This window comes from Amphiura filiformis, chromosome 14 (assembly GCF_039555335.1).
Source record: "Amphiura filiformis chromosome 14, Afil_fr2py, whole genome shotgun sequence".
Taxonomy (NCBI): domain Eukaryota; kingdom Metazoa; phylum Echinodermata; class Ophiuroidea; order Amphilepidida; family Amphiuridae; genus Amphiura; species Amphiura filiformis.
Window position 1 is genome coordinate 47,868,208 of NC_092641.1, and position 17,611 is coordinate 47,885,818.

The window sequence follows — 17,611 nt, forward strand, 5'->3', positions numbered from 1 at the left end:
TTGTTGAGTTCCTGCCACTCTATACTGGACATCATCTCTTGACATTCCTTCAAACGGTGGTTCACATGTCAAGATCTCCCAGAAGACGATGCCACATGAATACACCTCTGATTTAGGACAGCGCTGCATTGCCTTGTATATCTCCGGCGCCATCCACTTGATCCTCTGCTCTGGTGGGTTCCTAGAAAGCGGTTGATTTGATGAAGGATGAAAGTCTCCCAACTTCAAATGGTTATCTGCGAATATCATTAAGTTAGGTGATTTGACTTCAGCTTCAATGTTACGAAGGCTCTGGATAAATTTGACTGCTCCAGCTACTTGCTTCATCCAAGTGGTTGCTTGTATGGAAGACAACTGACCTTTTGGTCGTTGCTTGCGAAGATAATCATATAGTGATCCATTGACGCCGAATTCCATAACTATTATGGGTGGTTTGATATCAGTGACCAGTCCAAGATATGAAACAATATTCTTATGTGTAATACCACAAAGATAATTGATGTCGATATTCTTGAATTGGGCATATATCAGTTTCTTGGCAGCGACAACGTGGATGTTATTTCCCGTGGTCAATTCGGCGCGGTAGACTTCTCCAATGCATTCGTCTCCGAGTAAGCCTTGTAGTTTAAGGTTAGAAGATTGGATGAAGTTGTTGTCATCACCTTGAGACAGACACTCTGCGTTTCCCATCGTAGTATATGGTTGATATTACTTGAACGGCTACTGAATATTTAACATCACGTTATTAGCTTTCTTGGTCACTAATGCAGTCAAATCCTACAAAACAAAAGGAATTACAGATACATGAGCCCGGGGGCACTCCAACTTTGGAGGTGACGCGTATGTAGGGCTGTTAAGACCCCTTTTTCAGCATCGCTGTCACCCAAAGACCCCATATTTTTTTACGAACACATGCTCTGTCACCCGAAGACCCCATATTTTTCCATTTGATCTGTCACCCAAAGACCCTTACAAGTTCAATTTGAACAGCAACTTTCATTTATCACTGATTTTGTTACTTATTTTGAAAAAAAAAGAAATTTGAAGCCATTTAGAACTAGAAATTCGATTTTCGAGGTTTTTGTGGCACTGTTTCGGTTCTCACCCAAAGACTCCATTTAAAAAAAAAAAAAAAAGGTCATGTTCTCGCCCAATGACCCCATATTTTTGACATTTTGCTCTCACCGAATGCCTCTTTGTGCGAATGCGCCAGCCCTACACCTATATCCATTTCAAATTGAAGTGCCCCCCGGGTACATGAGAAGTAACCCACGGGCATTCGTGATCCATAGCCTCATCCCCCACTTCTTTTCTCAAAACAAAGTTGCTGGAAATTGCCGGAAATTGCGACCGATCACTATGAATCGCATTAAATTTTGATAAGTCGCAGCAAATTGAGCTAAGTTTTGTTTCAAATTTTGGTCAAACGGCTAAAATCGATAAAAATCACCATAAAATCTCGTAAGAAAACTTAAAATCTGCAAATTGGCTGGAAATCACAGAAATTTGCTGAAAATGATGCTAAATTTTGATCAACCACAAATCTTGACCAATCGGCTAAAATCGCCAAAATATTTGCTAAGATAGCTTAAAATCCAAAAAAATGATCAAAAAAATCAAGCAAAAATAATGTATACGATTTACTGCGTTTTCCCATTGTGGCCTCAGGGAACACGAAAGACCTAGCTCTTCTGTTGGAGAGCACGAGAGTTTATTAGGAGAGTACCGCATTGATTGCACAATGTCTGCGTTCTGAACCATGAAAGTGACTGGTGCCGTGGGGCGTGCGCGAAGCCATTCACATCAAGAGACAAAACTGCAACCTGAACAGGGACCATGTCCGGCACATCCTCCCTCTCAGCTATGACAACATCATCAACCCTAGAATCACTAGCGGTCACCGTGACGATCACGGAATAAACCAGTGGCTCCGAAGGCTTGTGGATCAGTGGATGTAAGCCGCAGGCTACCACAGCTCTGAATAATTACAGTCGTGAGACGTAAGTTAAAACTTTCTTATGACTATAATTCATGATAATAGTTGTTCGTATCATTTTTGCGCTGGCTTCGAGACCAACATGACAAAGAGAATAGTTCTGCTCGAAACAACCTCACAAATGACAGCATTAGCAAATTATGTCTATCATGTCTATATTCATATCTTTTTTCAGCATTGAATGCGAAAGGCTAAATAATAGGCCTACCGCGCCGCGCCTCAAATGTCTAAATAAAATACCCAAATTAAAAATGCACTAATAACGAACTACAATGAAATCACGTTTTATATTCAATGCAAAGATGAGACGTAGTTTTAACAGAACGAACGAACGAAATGTTATATGTTTATGTTAAAAACTTACATTCAGTGCAATGTGAAGACTTCAAATGACTAGAATAACGTTTTTCATTTCTGGCTTCGAGAAAATGAGCCACTCTCTGTCATAAGTATCACATTTATATTAACTGAAACTATACGCTTCAGATAAGGCATGTAAGGCGACGAAAAAAAGAAAAACCTGTTCTATGGGCCCGACCGACCCATGTTTTACAGAATTGGGAAACACATTTTCCCTGTACAAACTGAATGCCGACCCAAATGTGGAAAATATCAGAAACAATTGTTGTTGTATTTCACCGAATTGCAAAATATTTTCTGAGGTTGATGATTTTTGGGGTCATTTGCAAAAAAAAAAAAAAAAAAAAAAAAGCCCGACCGACCGACCGGTAATGGTTTTATTTTTCGTCGCCTAAATGTCAAATTGTCGCTATTGACAGAAGCACAATGTTTCAAATTTACATTGTGTGTGTACTTAAACTTTCTGAAACAATTGATTAAGGTTAATCATTTATTTTTTAATTATAGAAGAATAGACATCCGCTTCAGATAATATTGATATTAAATGTTGATAAGTAAAATGGTAAAATGAGCTCTTCCAGAAAATAAGTACACACCCCAATAGGAGTCAATTTTCAGTAAAAGAATTTACTGAAAACGACTGGAATTCCAAAATTCCGAAGTGGTCTTTCAAATTGAGGATTTCTGATTTCTATTTTTCTGCTGGATATTTTCGCCTTTGTGCACTTGAAATTAAACATTAGCCTATACATGTTAAAAAGTGTGGATTTCCAACAATCACGACTGGACAAAAAGTCCGGAATTCGAACTCTTCTATAGGGGGTGTGCATCTATTTTCTGGAATAAACCAATATTATCATGAGTTGAATATATGGACTGTTCCTGCACTTTGTTCTATTTCACCAAATGAAAATCGTACTTCCATTTGACGAATAAAACATCTTTTTTTTGGCCATCCAAGTTCATATTATATACAGGTCTCAAAATATTAATCAAGTTACAAAGTGCTTCTCTTTTTAATTACAAGTCCACAGGAAGGCCCAGAAACTTCAAAAGAACAGAAACGGGTTTGCAGTCTTATTAGCATGTCGGATGCCCTGTCAAAAACGTCAAAAACAGCGAGGGTGCTGTTTAGGAAGCGATCATTATTTACGACAGGGGGAATTGGGCGTTTTAAGGGGGGAATCCGAATTTTTTTGGGGTCTTGAGGGGGAACACGAAATTTTTCGTTGAACCAGGAGGGGGATTGTTAAGTTTTAAATGGAGAAATTCGGGAAAACAAGGCCTCCGAAAATTTTGAGCGGACGCGAGGGGGGAACGCGATTTTTTTTGTCAACATTTTTTTCCAAAACGCCCATTACCCCTCCCCCGCCGTAAATACCGATCGGTCCCTTTTTAGTGGCTCCAGCCCATAGGCCTACATTGAAACATATGTTAAACTTTCATCGATTTGCAATCGACTGGTTATCATTAAATTTCTCTAAAAGCGCCGGAAAGGCCTCAAAACAATCAAAGAAAACTGGTGTTTCTACACGTATTTCAATGGGCGATTATTTAGTAGTGTGCGCCCTTATTGTGTAAGCCTACAAGCTGTATCTAGCTAGTTTTGCGAGACAGCAACAAAATTCCAGATTCGGCCGAACAAAATTCATGCTTTATCTTGATCATGTATACCTTAGTAGTAAGTACTAAGTAGTATCATAGTATGAAAATCTTATATAATATAAATTTGCGGCTGGCATCAGTTCCTATCAGCAGTCCTGAGCATGTTGTAGAATGTAACCCAATTAGGTACGTAGAATTCGACAGTCGTGACTCATAATTTGTACATGTATTGTACGTGGTGAAAAGCTGGACTGAATTTTAAGCTGAACGTCGCGTAGTTGTCCCGGGAGTTGTCCACGTCCAACTTTACTTAGTTGTCATACTGACATTTTAAACGGAATACTACTCCACAATTCATTGAAAATAAGTAAAGGTTGCAAACTGTGTGTATAAGTTCAATGTTCAGTTTATTTTTCTCATAAAATGGGATGGGATTTAATTTAAGGTGCTATTGCCCTAGGGCCTAGGCTTGGGAACAGGCAAATTGGGTTTATGGGGGAAATCTTTTTTGCCTGTAGCTTCATAGTTGGCAGTGGAGATACAAACCCACCCTTTTTATTTTATATCCTTTATACCAAAACTCCAAAACCCACCCTTTCTACATGTAAGCGTGGTTACTAATCATAGATAAGTAGTTATGGTGGTCCAGGAGGTGCAGATTTGCATCCAAAGAGAATTACATGACCATTGACCAAACACTACAGAATGGGATTTCAATGTTTTTTTGTGTTTCATTTAGTGTTATTCAATCGGAAATTAAAGTAAGCTTTGAGATTGCAATTGGTGACTTCTAAACCCACCCTTTTTATCAGTGACCACCCTTTATATTTGGACACACATTTTAACCAGAAATTTTTCAAACCCACCCTTTTAAGCATTTTGTGGACCTCTCAAACCCACCCTTTCTAAAGCGTGGGTTACCAACAGTGAGCTTATACACTGGATTTCAGAGCTTGCTCTTTTGTTATGCTCAAACCTTTCCTTTATCCATGTACCGGGGTAGGGGGCCTACACAAAGTCAAAGTCGTTCCTACACAGTTGCATGGGTGAATGTAGCCCGAACATCATAGTTCGCAACGCAAACTTAAAAAAACAGGCAAACACACACATCATTTATCAGTATGAATTTTCTTTATTGGTGTTGCCCTATCTAACTTCTAAGTTTGCACAGAAGTGCCATCTTAGTTTAGGTGTGCGTGCGGATTTGAATCATATGCTACATGTATAAATGAATTTTTATTTATTCTGGATAAATAAATTAATGGAGTATTAATTACAATTTCAAGCATAGGAGTTTAGGTAATAAGTACAAAAAGCTGTGTTATTAATATTATGACAAATCTGGACAAACATGCAACTATTTAAAGCCTTAATGTACGATCTTATAATGGGTATTTGTAAATTGAGTAACATATCGAAACGTATGGAAATGGATGGAAAAGGATGGAAATGGATGGGAAAAGGATAGGAACGGATCGAAAAGGATGAAAATGGGTGGGAATGAATCAAAATATGACTCAAACATCTCGAAATGAGTATACAATAAGAGCTAAAATTCATCAAAATGTGTTTCACCCGTCGGTCAAAATGCTCAAATCACCTCAGGACAGTGTGGCCAGTAAAAGCCGCCACAGCAGCATGAAACCACATATATTCCAATATCTGTGATGAAACATTGGCAGATCTCAATAGGTCAAGGCCATAATGTTATATTACTACATAATACAAATTTTCAAATTGATATGGTTTACACACCGAGTGCCACAACACTGTGTTTCATGCCCTGCAATCTTCAGGTGACTGAGCACAAATTTAAAACTACTTCTTTTTAACACGGCTTGCTGGCCTGTTGCCATGCCTACATTTACTTATTAACTCACTTTTTCTATTTAACAGATCCTTTCCTTTGATACGCTTTTTCACACAAAATTGTAAACTTCTCCTCCAAACACAAATTGCAAATCCCTGACTTTCTCTTGAAGGTATTTGATTTCTTAACAATTTCCCAATTGATTACATAATCTACCTCATTCTCTTTCAATTTCCATACATACTTAGACAATTCAGTTTCTTTTCTGTATTTATCTGCTCAGAATGACTTTGAGTGGTTGTTATAAATACCTTTCTTTAAAAGTATTACCTGTTAGGCCTATATATATACTCTTTTGTTACATTTTGAGATTTCACAGTAGCCTTGTAAACAACTGATTTACTTAAGCATTTCCCTTTTAAGGGGCAACTGTCCTTTTTCCTGCAGTTACACATTTTCTTAGGCGTTTTAATACAAATTTTCAACATAATTTGTGTAATTAAATATTCATGGCATCATACATACACCAGTTGCAAACTTTTCAAGATAATTATTGAAATATAAATCTTTTAAAATCCTTTTTTGAAGTAGTTCATCAGCTATTAAAGTACTATAAATAGAAAGTAACAATCCTGGAGAAGAACTGCATCATAAAAAAAGTTTGGTGAAAATTGTCTTGATAAAAATTGTGTGTATTTTTCCATGATTCATTCACCAAATTGGTCTATAGATATGATATCTAAATCATATTAAATCAAATTAAATCAGATTAAATTTAAACATATTTTAAGGTCTATTTGATAGGGGAATTGGACATTCATACCAGCGATATCATCCTATATACATGCAGGAATATGCCTATAAAAATGTATCAAAAGTTAAACTAGCCATAATGTACGATCTTTTAAATTGAGTTTGGTCAATTTTTTTTTTCAAACCTGATTTTTTGGCATGTTAATTTTTGTAATGCTTGTCCCAACTTACACCTAATTGGGATCATGGAGTTTTTATTTAATGCTAATAAATAATATCATTGAGAAAAATAAAGTACAACTATTTTTATCTTTTAATATTAATCTAAAATTAAAGAAGAATTGTACTTTCTTTCCTTCTTGCGTTAATTGATTAATTAAAAAAGAAAATCGAGGCCTATTTGTTCTTTCTTACTTCCATTACTAGTATTTGAATTTTATTTGCATGAAAAGAAAAAGCAAGAAAGAAAGAAATGCAAAAATAGGGAAGACAAGAAAACAAATGAAGACACAGGATAAAAAAACACATTTTGATGAATTTTAGCTCTTATTGTACTCATTTCGGGATGTTCGAGTCATATTTTGATTCATTCCGACCCATTTTCATCCTTTTCGATCCGTTCCTATCCTGTTCCCATCCATTTCCATCAATTTCCACCCATCTCCATACGTTTCGATACGTTACTAAATTTACAAGTAGGCCTACCCATCTTATAATATGAAATTGGTTTATTTTTTTCAAACCTGCTTTTTTTGCATATTTGTAATGTTTACACATGTCCCAACTTGCACCTAAATGGAATCGGCCAAATTTTTTGTCTTTGTAGGTCAACAGAGCAAAGTTCGACATATTATCATAATTTAAAAATTATGATAATATGTCCTCCCATAGAACTGCATGTTAAATGGTCAAAATAAATAGTGGGGTTTCTTTCACTTTACCTTGTTATTTCAACTTAAAACGGACAGCAACCCTTCCCGGCAGTTATTACTAATATTATTTCAACATTTTGAATAAAGAATAACAAAACTAAAATTTAATAATGAAGAAGGAGCCGGCCTAAAACTAAAATTTGACAAAAATCGTACATTAAGGCTTTAAGCTACAGGAGCCTTGTATTTTTTAGTACTTAACCTCTAAACTGAAATCATGCAATTGCGTTGCACTAGCTTTTTGTATATGTACACTTTATCCCATACCGTTGTGCATAGCTAATACGGTATGGGTTCCCTAACATCATGGCCCTAGTTGTTCCTTCCTCACCATAGGGCCATGAATGCGGTACTATTTTGAAAAGTCGGGCACCCTGAACTTGTGTCGCAGTGATGACGTCACACTGCCTCTATTTATAGGAACAATTCAAAACATGGCGATGATAACGGTCACAAGTCTGGTCATTTTACAATCCTCAATAATGTGCAGAAAATTAACAAACATGCACCAAATAGATATGTTCTGTTTAAGTCTCATCTTCACGTGAGGAACTTCGGGGAGGGGGTGGTTGGGGCACTCCCATTGACATACGCCATAGTGCCCATGAAAGGACCCAATTATTTATGGCAAATCCTACACCCAATGACCCCATTTTTCTTCAGTACCGTAGCCTAAACTGAATGACCCCCTTTTTTGAACAATTAGTCCTCAAAATTGAAATTTCAGCATGCTTCATGCGCATTTTGAAATAAATAAATAAGTTTTGTCTATATTTTGTACTATAGAATTGGGTAAAAAGCTGTTTTTGATTGTTAATGATGTGAAATTTTGGGCGCTCCCATACAAAATCACCCCATTTTTGACATTGCCATTTGCCAACATCGAGTGACCCCCTTTTTTCTGAAAATTTCTACACTGGTAGACCCCTAGTTTCGTACACTGGTGGGCACAGGTACGACACTTTCATATTCAAGTACACTTTTAAGTCGTTGTTCTCCCAGTCCGAGAGGGTAGACTACGTATTGTTGGTCGAAGCAGCCAAAAAAATTGTTTGTCATTATCTAAATCGATATATTATTGAAAAATAATACTTGATTTATTGCTGTTAATGAGTTATGTACGTTTTGCAAAAGTGTTGCTGTTTCTGCTTGTCTCTTTACAACATAACTCAAGAACCACATGACCTACAAAAGTATATCTGTGATACTTGAATTCTTCTACACGCTCGCTGTGAAATATCAATGCAATTGATTTGCCAAAACTCACTACCATTTGCAAGATGCTGTGAACTACCAAATCGCAACAGTTTTAGATTCCGTAGTTGCTAACCTTAAGTGCCTCCTTCAAGTAATGCTGTAAATACATAAAGGTCAAATATTCAGTGTATCATCAACTTTTATTATTTTTCAGCTATAAAATTGATAATGAATGAACTACTTGGAGATTGCAATGCAATTTTGCTGGTAGGTGAGGCCAGCTTTTCCTTTTCCGCATCTCTCACCAAGTATCTTGGCAAGAATGTGAAGATTACTGCCTCATCATTTGAAACAGAAGAAGCTGTAAAAGGTCGACTGAAAGGTGGTGACAATGTGAAATTGCTGAAAAAATATGGTAGGTGTAGTTTGATTTTGGATTTTACTAAGCCCTGTCTGCAATAGCTGCCCTATAGACATTTGACAATTTCTGCATTCTATAGTGTACTGTAAAAGTCAATATTTTCGCGAGAAGATATTTTCGCGATTTTCGCGATTTTGTCAATTGCGCGAGAATTAAATTTCGCGGTTTTTATATTGATAAAATAGAAACCTAATGCAAAAGGTTATTTTCGCGAGTTTTTATTTTCGCGATTTTATGTCCACTCGCGAAATTCGCGAAAATAAAAACCTCGCGAAAATTTCTACTTTTACAGTATATAAAAATATGACATCTGGCAGCTTATATTGCGGATATTGTGTGCACTTAGCGTGCGCTAGCCTGTTAGGCCAAGGAAAGTCGATTTTGAGTTTCCCGTCACCCGCCCTCACTTCATTTTCTGACCCTCACTTGAATTCATTATTGTGATTTTCCAAAAATACCAATGAAAACTGGTTATATTTGCAAAAAAAGTTATAAATATATCCCTTTATTTTTTGTGGAAAAATCAAAATCAAAACATACATTTTGCTGTCATTAACCTTGCAGACTCTTTGTAATAGGCCTATACATGTACTTTTGAATCTCATTTGGGCTAAACATCCATCTTCAAGTGAGTGAGCAGCAAATAACAACACATTTTACATGCGTGTTGGTCATATAATGAAAGGCAGACAAATAATGAATAATGAAAAAGTTACGGTACCTCACTTGTTTTCAGAAATTATGTGACGGGAAACTCAAAATTGACTGTGAGGGGCCTTATATACATGTAATAGCAAAATCCTGCTTTAAAATTAATTTGGGCTACAATTTGGGCTTCATGTGCGCAGGTGTCTCAGTAAAGTTTAAGAACTTATATCTCTGGGAGATGAAAAAATAACCTCCAGAGTATATCCCTTGCACACTCTCTCGTAGCAGGATTGATGTAAATCCCTGATTTACACAATGTTGATGTTGATATCATGATATGACATGAGTTTATTATAGTTTGATCAGCGGGCCTTCAACGGGCCTTGTGACATCGCGGATTAATATCAATATATTTCAATTCGAGAATTGTCTTGTGGCATCTCGCAAGAAGTATCACAAATTATTAATTAAAGTCCTATACTTTTGTCTACTTTCTTTAACATGCAAAATGTAGACTAGACAGATCAACTTTAATCACTTTTAATGTGGGTCTACTTTTCGGTGTAGTGGTAAAAGCCTAACAATTTCCGCCGATTACGTGCTGACCAAACTACAATATCATGATATATGAAGTGATCAAGCAAACGATGGTTAACACGTCTCGTGCATGTTAGCTTAGGACATGTATCATTGAATCAGTGATGTAAAAAACTGTGCATATTGCTATTAGTCTACATGTAATTATGTCTTTTCTATACATCCCATCTGCGTGAAGGTCTGCTCAATAATACATCACATAAAATAATCTGTGAGCTAATACTTGATTGCGCAGGAATGAAATAGCAATTTTCTTTGTTTTTCCTCATTTGTTTGGCTTGAAATTTAAAGGGCCAAAAGGGGACAATGTGATCCGTGAAAGCTAGTATTTAAATTGGAATCTATTGTTGATGCAAATCACATATTATTGCTTTAATGTTTGTACAGGTGCTGAAGTCTTGTATGGAATAGATGCCACCAAGCTGCATGAGATGGCAGCATTGCAAGGCAAGAAATTTGATGCCATCATCTTCAATTTTCCTCATATTGGAAGAAAGGCAAGCATCAAAATGAACAGGCAACTACTGAAGGACTTCTTTATCAGGTTGGTAAACAGTTACCATGTATTATAGGGCCAAGAAGATTATCACCACATGACACCACAATGCATCACCATGCTTGGTAAAACACCCTGCAGGTGAATCCTGATGCACCAAAACAAGTCCCCACTGAACATTATAAATGAAGTCAATTTAATAATAATGAAGTCATTAGGGCACATAGTCACAAGAGGCTTTTTCAATTGAATCTGCCTATGGAAGACTTACCCTAAATATCCCACACAGGGGGTGAGAATTTCAAATGGGGTTACCTGTTTGGTGACTCCATATAAAATCTGCACCCCACTGGGGAGGTAATGTCTTGCATAGTGCCATAGGGCGTGTATGAGTTTCAGCTAGTTAATAGCCCAACTGTCTCAGGGTATTTATACCCAAAAGTTTGATTTAGTGATGTGATCTAAATTCCGAGTCCTGATCAATGGAGTATATTTGTGACATTATCTAGAGGAATATGTATGTCTAATATCTAATGATTTTGAGTTATTAGTCAAAACATATGATTTGATTTTATTACTTTGTTTTTAAAGTTGGAGAATCACTCATAACTTTGTAATCACTGGTTTTAATGTGGTTTGAAGCATATTTTAGCATTTTTAATTAGGGATTCAATCATGTTTCACCACTGTTCATCACCGCTTAACAATGATGCATCTGTGTTGCGCTGGGCGCGAGTTGTTAAATAGCAATGAATAATGGTGAAACACGACTGAATCGCTTTCAACAATGAAAAGAAGAAAAAGATTGTATAATTCACATATATGACTAAATCATCAGGAATGTCAGTTTGTCATTGACACTCAACATTACAAGAAGATCAGTGATTTCTCTGTTAATATCAGCAATAAAACTACAGAATAAAACAGCAATGTTTTGCCACTTCCTCCAAAATAATGAATTAACATGAAAGCTTGTATACGCATACAAGTTCCTGCCATGACAAATCTTACGCACTCACGAGTGATGCATATTCGTGCTTCTGTAAACTTATGTTTGCGTATATGCTACTGTAAAAGTGTGGATTCTTCACGGATTAAAAAAGGTTTGCTCCTGTACAAAGGTATATATAGGAAGAGTTGTTAAAAGTGAATGCATGAACAATGAACCAAAATTGAAAATTGTTGACATTAAACTTGTTCCTCTTGATCATATCACATTCACATGTAGCTACTTTTTGAGTACTGAATTTTGAATATTGTTTTTTGTAATTTTCATTATTTTCTACCATTAGTTGTAGTCATCTGTTGTCAGGCAATGGTCGAGTGTTAGTTTCCTTATGCAATGGACAAGGTGGGACACCAGTGGACTCCCCTCAACGAGAATGGAATAACTCATGGCAGATAGTAGCCATGGCAACGTATGGCAGCTTCATCTTGACAGAGGCAATGCCGTTCACATCAGCATTTCCAGGAGAATACAGCAACACCAGATACAGGTAAGAAAACTTCAAGCAACAATAGAGGGTATGCAATACGACATCACTCATGACAGAGTCATCCTCATTGAAATAAAATTCTGCTATCCGTAAGATACCACAAGGCAATTTGCAAGGCCTCAGATTCAACAAGATTCATAGAATCAACTCTCATAATGATTCTCGTAACATTTGTTGTGAGAATAAATTTCTTTCATTGAATCATGCAGTAAGTAATGCGACTCAGATGTTTTTTGATTCACGCAAACTTGCACGAAATTGAGGCCCTGATTCGCATGATAATATGCAATAAAACAGGTGATGAATGGTTGTGGAATTGAACTAGAGACTGGTCTCTGTCATTTTAGAACTGTTCCCCAATGTGGCTGCTATTTCAATACCTGGGAACCAATATCCAAATTAAAAGGGATTTTGGTATCAGAAGAAAGCTTCTATTTGTTATTACTCCAGTAAAATGTAATGCCTAATAATTGTTTTCTTTTATGCTGTGAATAAAAAAAAGGGCAAAAATTATGCCATGATTCTGCAAGCAGTAAGTTAAGACATCCAGTCAATACTCACATGATTCATGCCAGATGAATTTGTAAAAATCAAGTTTTGATTTACACAAAATAGGATGAAATTGAGCCCCTGAATAATTGTATTGTATGATTCATGGTACTCACTATGTTCTTTCCATAGGGGTCAAAATAAAGGCTTTCACGCAGATGGAGCGGTAACACACATCTTTGAGAAAGGTTTGCCTTTAACTCTGCTGTACACCAAACTGAACCAAGTCACAGTTACAGCAACAGCACAAGGAAATGGAACATGTAGCGTACAGCTTCCTGATGAACTGAACCATTTTAAAAACAGGTTTGTATTTCAAAGAACACAATTTGTGGGGGTGTGTTTACCTTTGAGCAGGTATGATACTTAACATTTCAACTGGGAACCTCCTGGGAACCAGGGACCCTTCCCTGCATTCTAAATATGTACAATAGACTGCAAAATGTGCAAATGATCTAAAATGAATTACAGAGTGTATCCCGTATCGGTGATACACAAAATCAGTCCATGGTTGACAGGTTAAGTGTTAAAAAATTGTGTATAATTTGTGTATGTCCTCGGTTAACTGGTGAAAGTTAGAGAAAGTAATGAATGTCCCCATTTGCATAATCCAAAACAGCATCCCCGCTCAGAGGTGTATTATATATTATATACTGGGTGTGGGTGGTGAGCCCAAATGTCACCAATGGTTTTAATGGAGGCATTGACATGTAAAGATGGTACGGATATGTGCAGCAATCAAGGGTCCCCTTTTCAGGCCCTCCGGCAGTTCCGAAGACCCCCAGTTCGCTATCATACTCCAGTTCATTAGATCCAATTGAATAAAACTCTTTTGATCATTTACTCAAGAAAGTGAACTTTTTAAATACATTATTTCCATGGTCACAAAAAGCCCAAACCCCTGAAGTCCTTATACATGTAGTTGGCGATGTTCAGTTTGGGTGAACCCTTTTGAATTTCGTGTGAAATACCAAAGGCTTTACCCAAACTGAACATCACCCTCCTATTGTGTCTGCTATTCTTCATAACGATAAGAATTACCCAGCATATGTAAGATGAATATAAGGTAACTACAGCACACCATATTTGTATAGAGTAAACTTAATGAATCTTGAGAAACTGTTGCTAAGGTATTATATGTGTGCATCTTTTAAATGAATTAATAATCACTCTCAGTGATTGATTTGCAATTCATTTAACTGAATGCACATGTAGAAGTTAGCATTGTTGTAAGAATTTGAAAACTCTGAGAAAACATGCAGGAACTGTTACATTTTGCACTGAGAAATTTGATATTACTGCATGTGCATTGCATATACACCACAGAGACCTTGCTTGCTTTGTAGAGAATCTGAGAACCCACAGGGAACACTTAATGTTTTTGGCATGATTGTGCTATAGTATTAGCACATTGTTACACACCAAATATTGAAATTGGCATAATGGTGCCAAACAGTACACATTGTCAAGTACATTTTGAAATTTTTCTTGAAAAAAAATAATGCTCTCCACCAATTTGTTTGCATGTTGAGAGTTGAGACTTCATCATTCAAAACTTATATGAAAACAACAATTTTTTTTTAATTGTCTTTAATTCTATCATCAAAATAGAGTATTGGTATGAGACTTGCAGTGACTTAATATTGAATGGACTGGACTCAACATTTAGTGTTTTGATTTCATTGACTTGACTCGTTACTGCCTGGTTGATCCCTTGATGATTCAACTTAACTTTTGAGACTCATCTGCAAGTCTGATTGGTGTGGCCTATAAAGTACCGTTTTCATTCCATTAACCGGCCACCGGCCATGCCCATATAAGCGATCACCCAGTGACTTTACAACAAGCAAACCGTGATATTATTAACTGCCCATGCCAATCTGGATCATAACCTGAAACATATAGCAAATGATGATTGATACTTTGGGCCATTTTGTATGTATGCAATAAAGTAAACTTTAAAAATAATGCCCACCCAAAATATCTTTGTTAAGTACTCTGGGTAATTAATGGAATAAATAGTAATTCCATTGAATATGACCTTATTTCTACTGGACCACTTAACAAAATTAAGCCATTCTTGAAAAGAAACAGGCATAACCCCTTGATCATAACCATATTATTTGTTAAATTACATGTATATTAAATCATACTTTTGTTTGTTTGCACAGACATCTCCTCAATGAAACGGGACATCCACTACATCAATTTACATCACAACTCATCTCTCAATTAAGAGCACAAGTACCAGATCTTCAAGAACTTCCAAGTAGCAGCTTACCACTTGTGCTTCAACAAACCCATCCTGGGTGCACTGAAGAATATGCGATTGAAATCAAAGACAAAATTGACTTTGGTGAACAGAATAGTAGTGTAGAAAGGGATGAAGCAATAACTGATGGAGGTCCTGAAGAAAGGCATTGTGATAAATCTAGCAAGACAAACCAAAGGAAAATCCCAGATGAAATTGATGATGGTGAAAGGAATGATAGTCTCATGGGTAGAAGAAACTGTGATAAATCTAGCAAGGCAAACCAAAGTGATAACCTAGATGAAGATGAAAATAGTGAACAGAATGATAGTGCACAAAGAGATGACACAAGTGCAGGTAATGGTGAAAGAAATAGTGATAAATCTAGGAAGCTTAACCATGGTACAAGCAAGTGCAAAACAGATGCAACATGTGGCATCGTAGCTTTCAATTTAATCAGCAGTTCTTTACAACATATACCAGCTATCCTGAATGAACATTCTTTACATCCACTAATGCTAACCTCTGCAGTTTACCATAGATGTGCATTCTCTAGGCACATCCTACCCATCATGCATCAGATGCTTGTTGCACTCCCTCAGCAGAATGCATTGTGGGATGTGTGTGAGGAAAGGGTGCTGGGTGTATTGAAACATGTATTGGGTGATGAAGCAGATATTGTAACGAGACCACTGGCATCATTTGCTGATACCGAGAGAGGAAGTGATGCTGATGATGAGCACAACATATTGCAACATTTAGTGTGCTGTTTACCGAAGTCTATAGAAGTGACTGATTTGTGTAGTTTGAGCTTGTTAAAAGAAGAAACAACAATCCCTTTTGGGGTATGCGGTAAAGTGACTGTCAACTCGAAACTAGCGAAGTTTATTTTGCTATCTCTTGATCGATTAGTTATGCACAAACACAGCATTACTGACATTAGGTTGTTATGGACTGATGATCCAAATCAGTGGCGGCATTCTCAGCTTAAAGAAAATGAGTATCAAAGTGAATCGCATGGTTTAAAGCAGGTTATAATTAAACCAGTATCGAAGTTCCCAACCAGCTATATACATGATTTAAGCTTTTGGGTAACTAAAGAAACACAATTTAACAAAGTGAAATTTTTCTCAGTTATACGGAAAATCACAGGCTTGTTGGTTGAGGAAGTTAAGCTGTTAGACTCCTACACAGATGACAGTACTGGATGGGTTAGTCTCTGCTACAGGTTGGTGTATAGGTCAATAGATAGAGCTTTGAGTAAAGATGCTGCTGCACAGATTCAGCTGGTGGTGAGAGATGCCGTCAGGAAAGAGATGGGTGTCAAATTACGTTAAAATTGGGCTCAGGCATGAGAATTTTATACTTTAAAAGGAATTCCATTTCCCCCCAAATTTCTGTGTTTTATTTCTTTTTAGCCTGTTTTGAACATTTTTGCCATATTTTTTTTTTTTTTCCTTCAGAATTTTACCTTTTTTTTCATTGAAATAATTATATTCTCATGCCTGGGGCCATAGCAAGGTACTGAAACATGTGGCCTCTATCAAGATACATATTGGGCTATTCCAATTGAAATCCATACACCACCTATGAAAGATATGACCTCAATCTTCCACACAGGGAGTGTGAAATTCACACCTTTTGAGGGAGTTGAAGTTTATGTCTTCTGTAGGGGGTGTATGGATTGCAACTGGCAATTGTGGAAAAGTCCATTTGTGTCTTAACTGATATGTGCCACAATCAATCTGATGTTGACAATTTTGATTTTTGTTCATTATTGGTCGAACCCTTCCGGCACGGTGACATCCCGCTATCTCTAAGGACCGCTATCTCTAAGGTTCGCTATCTCTAAGGTTCCCTTTTACTAACGTGTAAAGTCTATGGAGATCAGAATCCCACTATCTCTAATAGAGAAAAGGGTTCGCTATACCTAAAAAAAGGTCCGCTACTTCTAAGGTTCGATATCACTAATTTAGAATAAGGTTCGCTAGTTCTAAGGTTCGATATCACTAATTTTAAATAAGGTTCGCTATCACTAATCTTGAATAAGGTCCGCTATCACTAATTTATTGAAGGTTCGCTATCTCTAAGGTTCAAGTATCACTAATTGCAATAAAGGTCCGCTATACCTAAGGTTCGATATCCCTAATTTTGTTTAGGGTTCGCTATCCCTAATTAATTAAGGTTCACTATCTCTAAGGTTCGCTATCACTAATTTTGATTAGGGTGCGCTATACCTAAGGTTCGTTATCACTAATCTTAAATAAGGTCCACTATCTCTAATTTTAAATAAGGTCCGCTATCTATAATTTTAAAAAAGGTCCGCTATCTCCAATTTTAAAAAAGGTCCGCTATCTCTAATTTCAAATAAGGTCCGCTATCTATACCTTATTTAAAATTAGAGATAGCTAACCTTATTTAAAATTAGAGATAGCGAACCTTATTTAAAATTAGAGATAGCGAACCTTATTATAAATTAGAGATAGCGAACGTTAGAGGT

At 36.6% G+C, this 17,611-nt stretch overlaps 1 protein-coding gene across 1 annotated transcript; it reads left to right on the forward strand.

The window, feature by feature from the left end:
- The first annotated feature begins 3,976 nt into the window (after nucleotides 1-3,976).
- Nucleotides 3,977-16,549, forward strand: LOC140170212 (ferredoxin-fold anticodon-binding domain-containing protein 1 homolog). The gene is made up of 6 exons (XM_072193548.1): nucleotides 3,977-4,037; nucleotides 8,868-9,068; nucleotides 10,707-10,863; nucleotides 12,108-12,311; nucleotides 12,993-13,166; nucleotides 15,032-16,549. Exons 1-6 carry the CDS (start codon nucleotides 4,007-4,009, stop codon nucleotides 16,446-16,448), a joined length of 2,184 nt encoding a protein of 727 aa, XP_072049649.1. The 5' UTR covers nucleotides 3,977-4,006; the 3' UTR covers nucleotides 16,449-16,549.
- Nucleotides 16,550-17,611: the final 1,062 nt, after the last annotated feature.

What these genes read in the sequence shown, in the direction of transcription:
- LOC140170212 (XM_072193548.1), top strand. Translation starts at nt 4,007, where the DNA reads ATGCTTTATCTTGATCATGTATACCTTAGTA. An exon ending in GAAATTGCTGAAAAAATATG is followed by an intron (nt 9,069 to 10,706) that starts GTAGGTGTAGTT and finishes ATGTTTGTACAG; the next exon opens with GTGCTGAAGTCTTGTATGGA. An exon ending in CTGAACCATTTTAAAAACAG is followed by an intron (nt 13,167 to 15,031) that starts GTTTGTATTTCA and finishes TTGTTTGCACAG; the next exon opens with ACATCTCCTCAATGAAACGG.